This window comes from Perissodus microlepis, chromosome 16 (genome assembly GCF_051167445.1).
Source record: "Perissodus microlepis isolate ML-2025 ecotype Zambia chromosome 16, ASM5116744v1, whole genome shotgun sequence".
Taxonomy (NCBI): domain Eukaryota; kingdom Metazoa; phylum Chordata; class Actinopteri; order Cichliformes; family Cichlidae; genus Perissodus; species Perissodus microlepis.
Window position 1 is genome coordinate 34,693,526 of NC_140476.1, and position 16,426 is coordinate 34,709,951.

Genomic DNA, 16,426 nt, shown 5'->3' on the forward strand with positions numbered 1-16,426 from the left:
CTTTCAAAAGGCTGAAGGAAATACAAACCATGGTCAACAACTTCTGGAGGTCCTGGAGCCAACTCGCTGGACCAAACCTGTTCATCCGCAGTAAGTGGCATACTGCAGAGAGAAACATTGCTGTTGGAGACATAGTTTGGCTCTGCGACCAAAATGCCCTTAGAGGGCAATTCAGACTCGCAAAAGTCATCAGCGTGAATCCTGATTCCAAAGGGATCGTTCGAGATGTGCATGTGAGGGTCTCTCCAAGTTCCAGCATTGCAATCAAGAGTCCAAAATCTGCTACCACAAGTCCTGAGCTGGGCACCGTTTTACATCGGGACATCCGGCATCTTGTGGTCCTTTTACCGGTGGAAGATCAAGCAAGGGACCAGCCCACCTGAGTGCGATCTTTCCAGGCAGTGCTGAGCAAAGATCGAGTGGGAGGTGTCGCGCTGACCTAGTAGGTGTGGCTGTTACTCCTCTCTTCCTCCTCCTGCCCACTACCTGCTCTGTGCTGCTGCTTGCGCATGGCTGCTGACTAGACCTTGTGTGCAATCTATAACTAAGCGTGGCCTGGTGCGCGCCGCTCCGCCAGGTGAGCTGAATTAGAGCAATCAAGGGCTGGCATGCCTAGTAGACCTTAAAATGCATGCAGCAGTCATTTGACCCAGGTGCGACATACTGAGAGGACAGCAAACAAAGCACAATCCACGGTCCACTGTGAGGAAGACTTTGAGCTAGACGGGCTATCGGTAAGCTCTTGGACTCATATTTGCTGTTTATATGTTCGGGAACTATGGAAGCTCAATTGTGGAAATGTATTTATGCTTTGGGAAATAGTTACTGCATTTAAGTTTAAAAAATTATATTGATATTAAAATGAATGTTTAAGTTTGAATAAATTGTTTATGTAGATAGTGTTTCCCACATATTTATGTTAATTAATACTAAAAATAGTTACCCCAAATCCTTGGTAAATCTTAAAACTAGTGTAAATATGTTTGGTTTAATTTAAGGAAAATAATTCTTTGTAAAAGAAAATCCTTGGTTAAAGTCTCTAAACTTTAAAATGTATACTTTAAAAATGTAATTGTTTATAAAAAGTGAAAAATGCAAGGTAGACACATTTTGTGTATTCAAGAACCAGTTTATTTCATCTTCGTTGTTTGAAATTACTCAGCTCTGTGATTAAAAACCAATGAATGTAAAACTGACTTAAACTGGGTTAAATGATAGTTTAGACAAAAGTATTTAGCTTTAGCTATGTTAAATGGCTTTACTGAAGTGTATATATTTTTGTTATTTCATTTCTATTCTGTATAATGCATTTAATTTATCTGAATGATTAATGAAATGTTCTTTATTTTTTGTGTTGAAAGGTTTTTCACCTATCTATATCTATCCATCTACTTACCAGCTATCAAACTAGCTGGTCAAAATAAAGTGAGTGAAATTCAAAGTCTGGTCTTTTTCAAGTGTGGGCACCTCACAGACAGAACACTTGACAAACTGTAAGAGAAAACTTCGTCAAGAAAGAGAGGTAAGCAATTTTAATTTTTCGAATGTAAGTAGTGTGTAGTCTAATCACTGTTTTAAAGTCAAGCGGACAGAATAATAAATTTAATTTGAGCGCGGGAAGGAGTAATGTAGCATGCTAACGGATGCTAGCGTTAGCTTAGCAGCCCTCGCATGTGGTTCAGAGAACATTTAGTGAAGTATCTACTGTAATGTTGTGAGAATTCCTAGCTATGCTATTTATAAGGGGCAGTGTTAGCCGTTTGTATTAACTTAAGTTAATAGGCACACTGAGAATTTCTTTCAATCAGCAAGAGAGCTAATTAACCACATTCAGGGTTTTCCAATTGTCTTTGTGAGGGAATTCAAGCAGCTAGTAAATCAGTCAAAGTGTGGGTTTAAATTAATATTTTGATATTAATTGGATGTATTAAAGTGGGCTCAAAACAGTATTATTCAGGAATCAGGCTGGTTGGTAAAACAAGTAGCGCTGTGTATCGATTCAAAATTGAAACAGAAGATGGCAGCACTGCATGTACAAGGATGCCAGCTGCCGTTAAACCCCGAAGAAGAAGAAGCTGTATCCCAGAATTCATAGCGCGGCCTAGCTCAGTTTCCAAAAATGGCGGCAGCTAGTTAGTTTTAAAATTTCTCTTATTACTCTTTCTAGGTCACAAAATAAACGTTTAACATATTTTCAGGCGAGAATGTAGCCGTGTAAACTTCAAATATCTGGACAGTTTATCAAGACACCACATATTTTCAAAAGCGCTCTGACATTTTCGGAGACGTCTGTTACCCACTAGCTCGATAGCTAGCCGGGGTTTAACGCTCACTAGAGCCCGTGAGAACACCGGACTCCGGGCAAACCATTTTCAAAACCACCGCCGTCTTTCACTACTCAGGTGAAACATGATATATAAGTCACTTAAATAACTTAAAAATGTTATTGTTTGGCTTTTTTCAGTATTTTATTTGTTCCTGAGTAAATCGGTTTGGCTGAGATTAAAGTTATAGTTTTTACACAGCTGAATAAACGTCAAGCAGACAACTGATTATTAGAAGTGTGAGATGCTCGAGAATATACTCCGGTGTCCTGTTATATTTTAGATATCAATGAGCAATCTGCAAATTTCTTTAAAATGTAATAAACTATCATCTTACCTTTATTTTTAGTTAGCACATACCTTAAACACTTAAAGCTATAAGCTAACGATCGTTATATAAGAGCAGATGCTGCTGGTGCAATAAGCTGTACATTTTACGTCCAATGGATGCATGATCTGGCAGCCCTAGTCAGCATAATCTTATTGATGAAATTCAATGACACAAATCTGGGTGAGTAGAAGTTCACCGGGCAATATTGTATAACCCTTTCAGACCTCAGCCTGGCTGTCTGGACATTTCTTTTCTGTTATAGCTTTAAAAAGGGTAAAAATGTTAAACAATCAAAACGATTCTTTGACGTGAATCAATTTGATTCTCATGGGACTGAATTAAGATTCAACTTTTCAAATGTTTTTAACATAACACTAATTGTAAACATTTCTCTTGCAGGTGACTGAGCAATGGAGAAGCTGGATGATGTAACAGTATCTGTCCTTAAATGTTATATTTGATAATATATTTGTGTGTGTGTGTGTGTGTGTGTGTGTGTATATGTGTGTGTGTGTGTGTGTGTGTATATGTATGTATGTGTGTGTATGTATGTATATGTGTGTACGTGCGTGTGTGTATATACGTGTGCGTGTGTGTATATACGTGTGTGTATGCACACGTGTGTGTATGCACACGTGTGTGTATGCACACGTGTGTGTATGCACGTGTGTGTGTATGCACGTGTGTGTGTATGCACGTGTGTGTGTATGCACGTGTGTGTGTGTATGCACGTGTGTATGCGTGTATGCACGTGTGTATGCGTGTGTATACGTGTGTGTGTATATATACACACACATTTTTGTTTGTGCAGTTATGTGCTTGCACAGTTTAACTGGTGTTTGTGTTTTTGTTAGCTGCAAGCATTGACGAGCGCATGCTATTAACATTGACCCGTGATGATCTGAGGGACCTTTTTTCTGGGCCTGAGCACTTTCTCAGAAGAAAACATGTGTGGTCAATAATTCATTCTGAGGTATTATGTAAAAAAAATATTTAGTTCAACTAATCTCCAGAAAGTATGCTTTTATTTTAGCAGTACTTGACATTTTTATTTTCTCACCCTAAACCAGGAAGACCATCCGCTACCACAGAAACCTGAAACAACTTCTTCACCCAGGGTAGTTGCAACAGGCCCTCCAACTGCTGATGCTAATGTAAGCCAGCTGAAAATCTTGCAGCTCCCCAGTCCTCCGGAATATGTTGTGTACACCGACAGTGAGTTGGAGCAATGCCGAAAGAGTTACCTGGAGTTGGCCTGCTCCGGCAGGGAACAGGCATGCGTCATGTCAAAAGAACTGAGATGCAGATTGGTGAGAAATACAATCACAAGTATGGTGTCCCTTTTGAGAGCAAGCCAAGGCCAAATGGAGCGATACCCCTCTAAGACCGAAATCACTGCAATGGCTAAAAAAGTTGTTGAATATTATCCTATGCTGCAGGATAATGATGCAAGCGTAAAACACGTAAGTTCTTGTATTTGTGTCTCATATATAAATCATTTTGTTTTGTTCAGGGGGCATGATATATATGTATTTTCACCAGGAGAGCATTAATGCCAAGTTACAAAAAAGGCTGCAAAATATGAAAACCCCAGTAAAAAGGCAAGGACCAACACCGGAGAGGGGACGGCCCAAGAGAAGGCTCACTGACCTCTCCCCAAGGGATGAAGAAGCTGATGATGAAGATGCTGATCGCAGTTCTTCCAGTGGTGCATCTACTCTGTTATCACCTGTCAGAAATTCTGACAATGCCTCCACTTCATGTGAGTACATACATGTAATTTTGTAAAATGGTTATCAACACACAGCCAGTAGTAGCTAATGTTTTGTGGAAGTCTACTTCAGTAACAATGAAAAACCAAAATGCTCTTGTACTTCTCTCTATCTTAGCTGACAAGGATAGTCGGCAAATACAAGCAAGACATTACAAAACATTACAAGAAATGTGCAAGAAGGCAAAACCAAACCAAGAAGATGTGTCCCAGCTATTAGACCTCGAGTTTGAAGCCAGAAGATCCTTCATTGACTCAGACACCATGAAAGAGGAGAACAGAGCTCACCTCATCTTGGATGCATATCCATGCTTTAAAGAATTGCATCATGTAAGTTTTTGGAAGAGTTAATCAATAATCACTTTAATTTCAAATATATTTGGTGTGGTAGTAAAGTTATTTTGATTTTATTTGTTTACTTATTTTTTTAAACCTATTGTAGGCATTGGGTGAGCTTCGCAGAATTTTGGATCCCCACAACAACAAGTTCATCAGTCAAGTAAAACTGAGATGGGAAGAATTCTGCTCCAGGGTAGAGTTCTACGGTGTGTCAAAGAAGGCAATGAATCCACCAATGACCATGGACAAAAGTAAGTTTTACCATTTGAATACAAAGTTCTCATCCTTTAAAATTTATGTTTATGAAGGTTTGTTTCTGCTTTGTCCAGCTGAAGCCCACCTTGCACTGATGAAGGCTCTTCCAACGCTCTTTCCCACACCTGCCCATCCACCAAAAAAGATGGGGAATGCTTCTGAAGCATTTCTACATGTCCTGAAGGTAAGTTTTATAAAATTTGCTTATAAAGATCTACAGAAAATTTGGCAAACGAAATATTTCGGTCAAACATGACTCAAAAATGCTTTTTCGGTTTCAGCCGAAAGACTTAAATCTATAATTTATTGTTTTCATTAATTTATAACGTATTTAATGTACACAAGTGTGGTCACATAAGGAGTCGCTTGACACTGATAAACCATAAGTCAAAACTACTATAAAATGGGTGTACCCAACAAAGAACAAGATAATGACGTCTCCGACGTTATGACCAAATCCCAGCAAAAAAACATACAATTAACATAAGATGTTAACTGTCATGTCTTTTGTGTCTTGCAGCCTACAGAAGATCCAGATGCTTTCCTCCAGAAACGAAGCTTGTCATGTCCAGTAGTGATGTTCGATGGCTGCAAGTGTGTCATTGCTGTTGGTAATTTACCAGTTACAACATTTGACAAAGAAAAACTTGGTGAGGCTATGATATATGTGATGGCATACTTTTATGCACTCCATCTGACTTACCCCAAATGCGTGGCAACCCTGCTGTCTGTCATTCAGACAGAAGTTCTCCAGGATGCCATTCATGAGCATGACACTACATCATCTTACAGAAAAGCCCTGGCAGAATGGCATGCATTTATTGGAAAGTAGTGTGTAAATTTCAGATAAGATTAGGAGAGGGCACTTCTGTTTTGTTTTTTGTTTTTTCAATCTGGGTCTTATTTCTAAAATGGAAAATGTTCATTTACTCACCCAGACAAGTTTTGTGGTATTTGGTGTCATTCGGAAGAAATTTGAATCTTTGTGGTCTTCCTATGTCACTCGTCAATTTTAATGGCAAAGGCAAAACCTCTAAGGCTGTTGAAATGTTGAAACCACTTAAACAAACTCATAATGTTGGACCTGTACTGTTCAATTGTATCTTTATTATCTGCAGGTTATTGTTAAAGTGGACAAATAAAGATGGACACTTTTGCTCTGTTTCAGTTTTGTTTTGTCCTTAATCAGCAATGTAATCTTAAAGTAGTGTTTAGCTAAATTTAAAAAGAAGATATCTTTAAAATGATTTAATGTACTAGTTTTTAGATTATTTGCCTTGATTTGTTTGTTAGAATAAGTGTTTTATGCCTATTTTCAGATTTAATTTCTTCAACATTTTACTTAGAACAAGTGGTTAAAGCTTATTTTAGGTTTCAAGCCATGATTGGTTGCCTGGAATAAGTGTAAAAGACTTATTTTTAGCTTTATTATCTTTATTTGTGGCCTACAATAAGTGGTTAAAGCTTATTTTAGGTTTCAAGCCATGATTTGTTGCCTAGAATGAGTGTAAAAGACTTATTTTTAGCTTTATTTAAATCTAGATATTGTTCTTATTTCAAGAAATCTTATTAAGAAAAAAACACTTACCCCATGGGCAGATAATTTCACTTGTTTTAAGCAAATCTTCACCAAAAATAAGTGTATTTTTCTAGTATTAAGGAGGTGGGTTTTTGCAGTGTGATTATTATATGAATAATAAAACCTTTAAAAGCAAAAATCCTTTGACATTCCCTCCTGTTGTTTAGATTTCTTTTATGACAGTACTGTTATATTTTTCAGTTCATAACCTCTTGTCTGAACATTTTCGGTTTGAACGTCATGAAACAGTCCTGTGTTCAATTAGACTAGACATCACTATACGAATCATCTTTCAAAACTTCTTCCATTTGAGACAGTGTTACATAAGCGTTGATAGAGGTCGTCACCATGTTTGACACCATTTTCTTCAGACAGGGTATTACACATGTTGCGAAAACACAATAGTAAAAGCAAAAATCCAATACAAACAAGTCCTTTAATCAGTAGGGACTTCCATGAACCACCTAGCAACCATGTCAACCAATCTTCAGTGCTTGTGACATAGTCTTGTTGTTGAGCGTCCCTAATCTTTCTCAAGGTGTTCAGAGCGTCGGTCATGTTTTGCGAATGCACATTGTCTGGGATGTATGTACAGCATGTGGTGTTAAACAATACGCACAAACCTCCTTTTTCAGCTAGAATCATGTCCAGTGTGACTCTGTGTTGCATCACTACAATGCGTATTGCGTCGATTTCTTCATTTTGCGCCTTGTTGATTTTCATTGCGGCATTTAGGAACAATCCAAATCGGTAGTCAAGTGTCTCGATCCTGAGCATGTTTTTTCCAGCTCCCACCCAGGGGAACAAGGAGTGGAGGACTTTCTGACCATTAGTCCATAGCTTGAAGTTCTTAGGCACATCTGATCCGTAGATTGGGTCATGTGGCAATACTTTAGTGACTTCACGCTTTGCTCTTGATGTGCGTGTATGTGTCTCTGCTGTGATCTTGAAGGTGTGGTCTGAAATTAGTACTGGTGCACACAGACCGGTGGAGTTTGGTGGGAGCATGAAGTAGGTTTTAGGCCCGCAGGCCCAAGCGGCTCCCTGGACCCAGAAAGTTCCATTTTTGAAGGTGTGTGTTCCTGTGGATCGGGTCAGGTCAAGTGTGTGTGTGCAGTTGCGGTTACGTCCAACTTGTCTGCTTCCGTCCGAGAAGTTAAAACACATTGGGTGTTGTATGTCAGGCGGCAGAATTATGGCGAATGATTTGCTTTTTGTGTTGTTGGCCTTGACGTTTACCCAATGTTCTTCGTTGCAGGTGTAGTTACAGTTCGTGAGATTGTAGGCACAGAAGTTGTCTGTTCGGTTTGGACCCATCGCTGCGAAATTGGTTTCGTGACACGTTTAACGTCTGCGTCATTACACCATGGAATTCGGTCTTCCTTCTTTATGCTTTGACCTTTTAGGGCCAGTCCTGTTGCCATCAAAACTCTGCGTGAGCAATTGCCAGTTATTGCCTTGTTGAACACACACACCGCTTCGTCGAGTTCAGGTGCCATTCCATATATTGTTGCGTGTATGGCCGTTGTTGGCATATGTGAACACACATAGCACTCCGTGCTGTTGTCGGTGCGTGTTCTATCATACACATACCTATACCACGCGTTGTTCATCCATGGGTGGTTATGGTCTTGGTTCAGGTCGCGCAGGTGTGAGTTGTCATGTGTCCATCTTTTTTGCAGGTGGTGTTGTTTATTTCCGCTCATCTGGGTGAGTATTAGTAGGCTCACCAGGAGCGCAATGCAGGCCACTAGGAGGACAAGTGTCTTCATGATGACCAGGCACACCTAGGCCTCTGGTGAGTAGACCATTGGCGAGAAGAAAAAGGGCGGGATTTACCCAATCAGCCCTTCCTTCACCAATAGATCACCTGGAAGCTAGGGGAGCCGGCGTCTAAACGTTTGGATTGTCACTCACTTTTTTACAGTGGCTTTGGTGGATCCAAGATGGTCTTTCTGCTATTTTGCAGGCAGTTGGTGTGGTGAGTAAGACTTGGTATGGGCCCTCCCACCTTGGTGAACTCCAATTCTTTCTCTGGAGTACTTTGATCAGGATCCAATCACCTGGTTTCAACCTGCAAGACACTGGAGAGATATCACTCGGCAGTTGGTTGTTTAGCACAATCTCTTTATTTTCAAACAGTTTAGTCATCCATTCTGCTAGGGTAGTTTCCCTTATTGATTTGTTAATGGGCTCACTTGTGATTGGTAATGGGAATGGTCTACCGTGGATGATTTCAAAAGGTGTGAGTTTCTGAGAACTTTGTGTTAGTCTCATCCACATTTTTACTAGGCCTATACACTCGGGCCATGGCCTTCCTGTTTCTTCCATGCATTTTCTTAATCTCTGTTTTATCGTGCCGTTAGTTCTCTCCACTAGTCCGGCACTTTGTGGGTGGTATGCACAGTGATGTTTGATGCTAAATCCTAGAGCTTCAGAGACTTTGCTGATTATGTCATTAACAAAATGTGTTCCATTGTCTGACCTTATCAGACTGGGAATGCCGTATGTGGGGATGAAATGATTGCATAAGCACTTTGCTACTGAAATTGCATCTGCTCTTTTTACTGGATAGATTTCTGGCCATTTTGAAAATACATCTATAATTACTAAGGCATATTTTAATCCTTGACATTCATTCAATAAAATCCATGTGGATGGTGTGGAGAACTGGCCTCTCTTAGGTCTTAAGTTTCCTTGTGAGTTGTGTTTTTGACAGAATAGGCATGTTCTTACAAATTTTTCACTGAAGTTTCAAAATTTATAGTGTAAAAGTGTGTATTGTTTATCTATACTATATTTCCCTCCTGTTGACACATGTATTACTTCATGTGTCACTACAGCCGCTGTCCTGTGTAACGACTCTGGTAATATTAGTTTTCCATCACAGACCATTAAGTCATCTTTCAGTTGTGCTCCACATTTCAGCCACTTGTTCTGTTCAGTGATTGTTGCAGCTTTTTGTTCGGTTTTTAGTACGTCAAGTGGTATTTGTGGGCAGTAGTCGGATACTAGTAGCTCTGCCGTGTTGCACGGGGTTATCCGTAGAGGTGACCATACCTCTGTTATGCCAAATTTTTCCAAAGTGGTGCACTGCTGAAAAAACAAACTGGCTGTCAGTGTATATATTTATATTTTGGCCTGTGTGCAATTCATATACACGTATGACTGCATACGTGCAGCTGACTTTTTACTGCCTCTGCTGCGGCTGCACAGGCTTGCATATGCAGGCAGGCCTGACGCAACAGAGTCTAAATTTCACCAGGAATGTTAACAGGTGTTATTTTTCTCCAAATGCCTGTGTTATCACAGCTTTCATATAACCTGCTCCTCTATCTACACGTAAGTAGAAAGGCTTATCATAGTCAGGCAGTGCTAAAACTGTATCTGTCTGTAATGCCTATTTTTAAATAACTGAATGCTTCTTCTTTCTTCTCTATAGATGCAACATTACATTTTCACTTAATGCATTTTTAGATAATTTCTAGGTTTTCAAAGAATTCACACATCTCACACATCTTACATATTTCAAACTTTGAAGTTAGGGTTTTTTGTGTGTGTAATATATATATATATATTTTTTTTTTTTTAAACTTTGAATTGCTCACAGTTCTAAAACTAGGCATTTGTAAATCATATGCCTAATCACTATGTGTCACTGTGATCCACAAGTATGGTCACGAATTTGTTTCCAAACCAACAAAATAAAATAATCAAACAAAACAGGAAACATACATGAGTCAGGACACAAAAAGAAAAATGCTGCTACTGAAACAGAGCAGAAGTGTGAGGGAAAAACTGAGCTCACAGACAGCTGCGTGTGTTGGCTTTTAATGCAGCTTCTGCTCTAAAAACAAATAAATAAAGATAAAAGAAAATGTGTAACATGCTCATCAACTTAGCGGTGTCCACTTATTTAATTCAGCTTCTCAATCCTGTAGCTTTAGCTGTTGTCTACAGAGTTTGGCTTATTAGTTGTTGTTATAGGTGTGCTCTATATCTCAGTAATATTTTATCCAGGATAAATGACAGATGTTTAAGCAGGTTAAGTGCCTCTATGCACGTAATTAGTTTAGATAGTTTCTTTATTTTCTTCATCTCATGTGTCATTATACTGAGTTTGAGCAAACCTTAAGCTTGATGCAGATTACTTCTAACAATCATCCACCTCACATCATAACTGACTAGGTTGCTTCTTATTATTAATATTATGTCATTATTAATATTATCATCTTTTTCTTTCTATATAATAACAATAGTATATTACAATATTTTATTAGTGTATACCACTATACTACTACTGAGCCCATTTAATAGTTAGGATCATCTTACTCAGCAAACAGATAATTTAGAATTCATCCAATCTGTACAAATGTGCTTTTCTCTGAACAGGTTTGTGCCTACTTCTTAGACTGGTCTTCTGTTTGTCTCATCTCAGATCCAACCTTCAGTCACATTCATTCTCTCTGTTGCGTGGCGAACCAAGTAGTTTATTATTATATATTTTATATTTTATTTTGTATCCATCAAGGGCTTCGGGTGATCTGCAGTTTCACCCTTTCCCAAGCTGGAGACATTTACCTTTTCACACACTTTCCTTGGCTGAACAATGACACAGCCCTAATGTACCTTATGCATCTCTCTATTTTATTTAAAAGGTTTTCGTGTGAATTATTTCCTTTTATTCATTTTATACATTCTGGACATGGTCGTCATGCCAACTATGTTTCATTGTTAATATCAGTTTACAGGTTGTTATCCTTCCTATTATTAGTTTCAATACATTAAAAATAAGTTCTAATGTAATTTTGTCTTTGTTTATTTTATTTTTGTACTTCTTATATTTATATCTATTCGGTGGGGTCTGTTTCCAACCTTTTTAAACTACTTTAAACTACTTTGATCTCTAGTTTTCACTTAATAAGGGTTTTATCAGTCACTGCACTGTAGTGTGACCTGATGCTGATTTTACTATTAAAGTATCTTCTGAGAATTGTACTTCCTGTGGTGTTCTGTGGATTTTCACCTAGTACCATTTTATCTAACATGTTTTGTGCCTCTGCATAAGGACCAGGTTGAGGTCGAAATGGATCACAGGATTGTTTAAGGGGGGTCGCAGCAGCAGGAGTGGGGGTTGGCTTCAGTATTGATGCTGCTCCAGGGAGTGGTGCATATGGTGGGGGGTTTGATACTTCTGCGTCACTTTTGTCATTTTCATTTGGCTTTTTCTCATTGTTTAGTTCTGTTTGGAGGGTCTCTTTTAAAGCGGTCACTGCAGAGGGATTACATTTTCCCTCCCACGCAGGGCAATTTTAATTTCTTTGGGTTTCTCCATCTATTCATACTGATTTGTCCGGCGCCTGGACATCTTTTCTCTAACCACTGCTCGTCAGCAGTGAGTTTTGTTGATTTGTTACCCATTTTCTCTCAACTTATAGATATATTTACGTTTACACACACACACCCGTGGTGCTTTCTCTGGCACGAGGAATGAGAGAGGTTATTAACACAGCCTTCTACTTTCAAGCTATTCTTGAAAGCGGTGTTAATTTTATGTGATGAAGCACAACCTTTTTCTCGTTCCACCAGTACTTGAGCAACCAACGGTAAACAATTCAGTAGAGTAGTTCAGCTTTCTTAATGTGCTGTGAAATCAACTTACTCCACCAACAAAACAGTAAAAAGACAAATATTGCGTGCTCTAATGGTTATTATTATGACACTTTCCCTCTAAAATAGCTACCAGCCCTTTTTCAGGCGAGCATTTACTTTTAGCGTTTTTCCTATAATAGCTACCAGCCCTCTTTCAGGCGAGCGTTCACATGTGGGAACAGTGTCAGTTCTTAATTCGTTTTTTCGCAAAATGTGGGTGAGTGTTAAATATTCACCTGAGTTATTGTGTGGTTGCTTAGGTCTCCTCCATCAACCCCCAAAGTCGTGGACCTCTTATAAGAACGCTGGCCAGAACCCGAATTTCACGTATCTGGACTTTTATCCTCTGCCTGGAGAGGAGCTGTCGACAGACTTTTCAGCGCGGGCTTCTCACGACGTCAGGACATGATGAAGGTTTTCTATTGGAGCATGAAAAAATATCAATGTCCACTCCGGCTCGAAGGACCAATTAAATGTTAGAGATAATCTTTTATCAAACACTCAAATATAATGAAATAACACTCAGACACTTCAGCAGTTTAACGTGCACGGGTGAGAGCTCAACGGAGACTCACACCCTGCAGCAGCTCTCTGCCTTTATTTATACACAGCATGAAGCATACAAAAAAGGAAATATTATGCTTATCTAGTCAAGCAGGCAGGTGTGACTTCTCACAACGTTGTGTTCTCTACAAGGTCGTTTCTTACTCTTGGGTGGCGGTTTCCTGTTGCTGACAGATAATATGACGGCACACAGTTTCCGTTACAGAGCAGAGAGCCAGCGGTTAACTATGCAGCTGGTTGAGTACAAACAGAAACATAAACACTCTTAGCTGATTATTATATGAATAATAAAACCTTTAAAAGCAAAAATCCTTTGACATTTGGTCTTCAGACAGGCTGGGAATTTTAATAGAAGAAAAGAAATCTGACAGCCTCTGTTCCTCCACCAATCCATTAGAGGTGTAAAGCTCCTGATAGAATTTAGTAAAAGCATCATTAATTTCTTTTTTACTGGTGGTCAACTTATTATTATTACTAGGAACAAAGATAGATGGTATAAGGTTGCTAGATTTTATCTGCTTAACCCTGTGTGCCAACATTTTACCTGTTCTCTCCCCTTGTTCAAAATACTTCTGATTTAGACAAAACATTGCATATTCCGCTTTTTTCTCCAGTATACTATTCATCTCAAATTTAAATTTAATTAATTTGTTCCATAAATCCCTCTCTGGGTGCAGCATGTGTTGTTTTTCAAGCTCCTTGATATCCTGTTCCAGCTTCATCAGCTTGTCCCTCTCAGCTTTTTTAATCAAGGAGCAATACTGGATAAGGCGCCCCCTCAAGTAGGCCTTAAAAGCGTCCCAGGTCATTCCAACATCGTCAATAGAGCCCTCATTGTGCAACCAAAACTCCTTTACATTTCCCTTACACATTTACAGTGACCCTTATTCTTCAATAATGAGTTATTCAAACGCCACCTAGGTGACGGTTTAATATTATCATTACCAGAAAGAACAAGGTCAATGGGAGCATGATCCGATACAGCAATATTACCAATAGAGGACCCAATAGTTTGACTCACCAGAGAACGAGACACCAAGAAATAGTCTATCCTGGAGTAGGTTGAGTGAGGATCTGAAAAAAAAGTATAGTCTCTTTCTTGAGGATGAAGAAGTCTCCATATATCTACCAGGCTCAGTTCCTCTGACATGGGTGGCTGTAGCTCAGGTGGCAGAGCAGGTCAGCCGCTAATCAGAAGGTCGGTGGTTCGATCCCAGGCTGCCTCCTGGCTGAGTTATTGTGGGCAAGATACTAACCCCATGTTCGCCTACTGGTGGTGGTCAGAGGGCCCGGTGGCGCCAGTGTCCGGCAGCCTCGCCTCTGTCAGTGCGCCCCAGGGCTTGCCATCACCAGTGTGTGAATGGGTGAATGACTGAATGTAGTGTGAAGCGCTTTGGCGTCCTTAGGGACGCTATACAAATGCAGGCCATTTACCATCACATCCACCGCAACATTTACTGGGTCCTTACTTAGTCCAGTACGGGAGGATTTATCCAACAATACACGACCCAGTTAAAATCTCCCCCAACTACAATATTTGTATTACCTATAGTCCACACAATGTTACAGACTTCATGAAAAAATTGTGGCTGAGGAGAATTGGGAGCATATATGCCATCAGCTTGTCCTAAGTCACGGTTTCCTTCCACATAAAGCTTTGCAAAAATTGCATAAAAAGCGCTTGCAGGAACAAAAACATAATATTCTAGAAACACGCTTTGCCGATCTGATCAGCTGTTCGTAACACTTCCCACATTGAAACAGACGTCAGCGCGAACGATCGCATGTCCACCATTTCCTGCCCGAAACCGGAAGTGACGTCATTTTCGCGGAAAATGTAGTTTTTACTTGTAGGCCTTAATTCAATTCAATTCAATTTTATTTATATAGCGCCAAATCACAACAAAAGTCGCCTCAAGGCGCTTCATAGATACAGAGAAAAACCCAACAATCATATGACCCCCTATGAGCAAGCACTTTGGCGACAGTGGGAAGGAAAAACTCCCTTTTAACAGGAAGAAACCTCCGGCAGAACCAGGCTCAGGGAGGGGCGGGGCCATCTGCTGCGACCGGTTGGGGTGAGAGAAGGAAGACAGGATAAAAGACATGCTGTGGAAGAGAGACAGAGGTTAATAACAGATATGATTCAATGCAGAGAGGTCTATTAATACATAGTGAGTGAGAAAGGTGACTGGAAAGGAAAAACTCAATGCATCATGGGAATCCCCGGCAGCCTACGTCTATTGCAGCATAACTAAGGGAGGATTCAGGGTCACCTGGTCCAGCCCTAACTATATGCTTTAGCAAAAAGGAAAGTTTTAAGCCTAATCTTAAAAGTAGAGATAGCGTCTGTCTCCTGAATCCAAACTGGAAGCTGGTTCCACAGAAGAGGGGCCTGAAAACTGAAGGCTCTGCCTCCCATTCTACTTTTAAATACTCTAGGAACAACAAGTAGGCCTGCAGAGCGAGAGCGAAGTGCTCTAATAGGGTGATATGGTACTACAAGGTCATTAAGATAAGATGGGGCCTGATTATTTAAGACCTTGTATGTGAGGAGCAGGATTTTGAATTCAATTCTGGATTTAACAGGAAGCCAATGAAGGGAAGCCAAAACAGGAGAAATCTGCTCTCTTTCTAGTCCCTGTCAGGACTCTTGCTGCAGCATTTTGGATTAGCTGAAGGCTTTTCAGTGAGTTTTTTGGACATCCTGATAATAATGAATTACAGTCGTCCAGCCTGGAAGTAATAAATGCATGAACTAGTTTTTCAGCGTCACTCTGAGACAGGATATTTCTAATTTTAGAGATGTTGCGCAAATGGAAGAAAGCAGTCTTACATATTTGTTTAATATGTGCGTTAAGAGCCCATACTGGTGTTTTTATAAGTCATGTTTGACTTTATGCTTTTCTGAATAGTTGCTGGGATGCTTAGAACTCGAATTGCACTGCTGGAAATAGTTTATTTTGATGCACATGCTGTTTTCTTTGCAAATTTGCATCATAGGATTGTTTTTCGTTTTTCCTGCAGTATATAAAAAATGGTGTATCTCAAAAATGAAACTATGAAGACACTCAAAATAAATTTCCTGTTGTTGTAAACTATTTTTTGCAACTTTTTTGTATTTAAAGTTTTGAGGAATAAGCCTCATTTCTCCAAGTAGAAATATATGTAAAAAAACCAAAAACGATTTTCAATTTTTTTGTAGTTTATTGCACTTTTTTGCAATTAATGTAGTTATTATGGACTTAATGCATACATATTATTAAAATATGGGCTATAACAGTTGTATTGATGTATACCAACTTGAAATGCTCCCAAAAATGGCACTACAGCATGTAAAAATATAAAGTAAGCTCTGGCGGACTTGGTTCTATGGTAGGTCTTAAAGGGTTAAATTTTAAAGAGCAAATAATTCTCTGTTTGGGTTCATCTAAATCTAACGTATATTCGTAACTTTGCAAATTCCACTTAACTTATAATTATCCAAGCTTCTGCAAATTTAAAGTATTATTACCGTTATATAGTTGTTTCTCCTTCATTCGTTCTCTATATTTGTTATCCTGTATTCTCACTTACCTGTACCTTGTTCTTCAAATGAGGCTTCCTCCTCG

The 16,426-nt window shown here is 39.3% G+C and overlaps 2 protein-coding genes across 2 annotated transcripts; one reads left to right on the forward strand and one right to left on the reverse strand.

Annotated features, from left to right (window-relative positions):
• The first annotated feature begins 4,490 nt into the window (after nucleotides 1-4,490).
• Nucleotides 4,491-6,195, forward strand: LOC146371301 (uncharacterized). Its single transcript, XM_084907821.1, has 4 exons — nucleotides 4,491-4,756; nucleotides 4,869-5,016; nucleotides 5,095-5,204; nucleotides 5,541-6,195. The coding sequence occupies exons 1-4, from the start codon at nucleotides 4,505-4,507 to the stop codon at nucleotides 5,850-5,852; spliced, it is 822 nt and encodes a 273-aa protein (XP_084763947.1). The 5' UTR covers nucleotides 4,491-4,504; the 3' UTR covers nucleotides 5,853-6,195.
• LOC146371302 (endogenous retrovirus group PABLB member 1 Env polyprotein-like) lies at nucleotides 6,188-8,023 on the reverse strand. Its single transcript, XM_084907815.1, has one exon. The coding sequence runs from the start codon at nucleotides 7,914-7,916 to the stop codon at nucleotides 6,885-6,887; it is 1,032 nt and encodes a 343-aa protein (XP_084763941.1). The 5' UTR covers nucleotides 7,917-8,023; the 3' UTR covers nucleotides 6,188-6,884.
• Between the last annotated feature and the right edge of the window lie 8,403 nt (nucleotides 8,024-16,426).

Coding starts and splice junctions, on each gene's coding strand:
- LOC146371302 (XM_084907815.1), bottom strand. CDS start 7,916: ATGGGTCCAAACCGAACAGACAACTTCTGTGCCTACAATCTCACGAAC.
- LOC146371301 (XM_084907821.1), top strand. CDS start 4,505: ATGAAAAACCAAAATGCTCTTGTACTTCTCTCTATCTTAGCTGACAAG. Junction 4,757..4,868: donor GCTTTAAAGAATTGCATCAT/GTAAGTTTTTGG, acceptor AACCTATTGTAG/GCATTGGGTGAGCTTCGCAG. Junction 5,205..5,540: donor CATTTCTACATGTCCTGAAG/GTAAGTTTTATA, acceptor TGTGTCTTGCAG/CCTACAGAAGATCCAGATGC.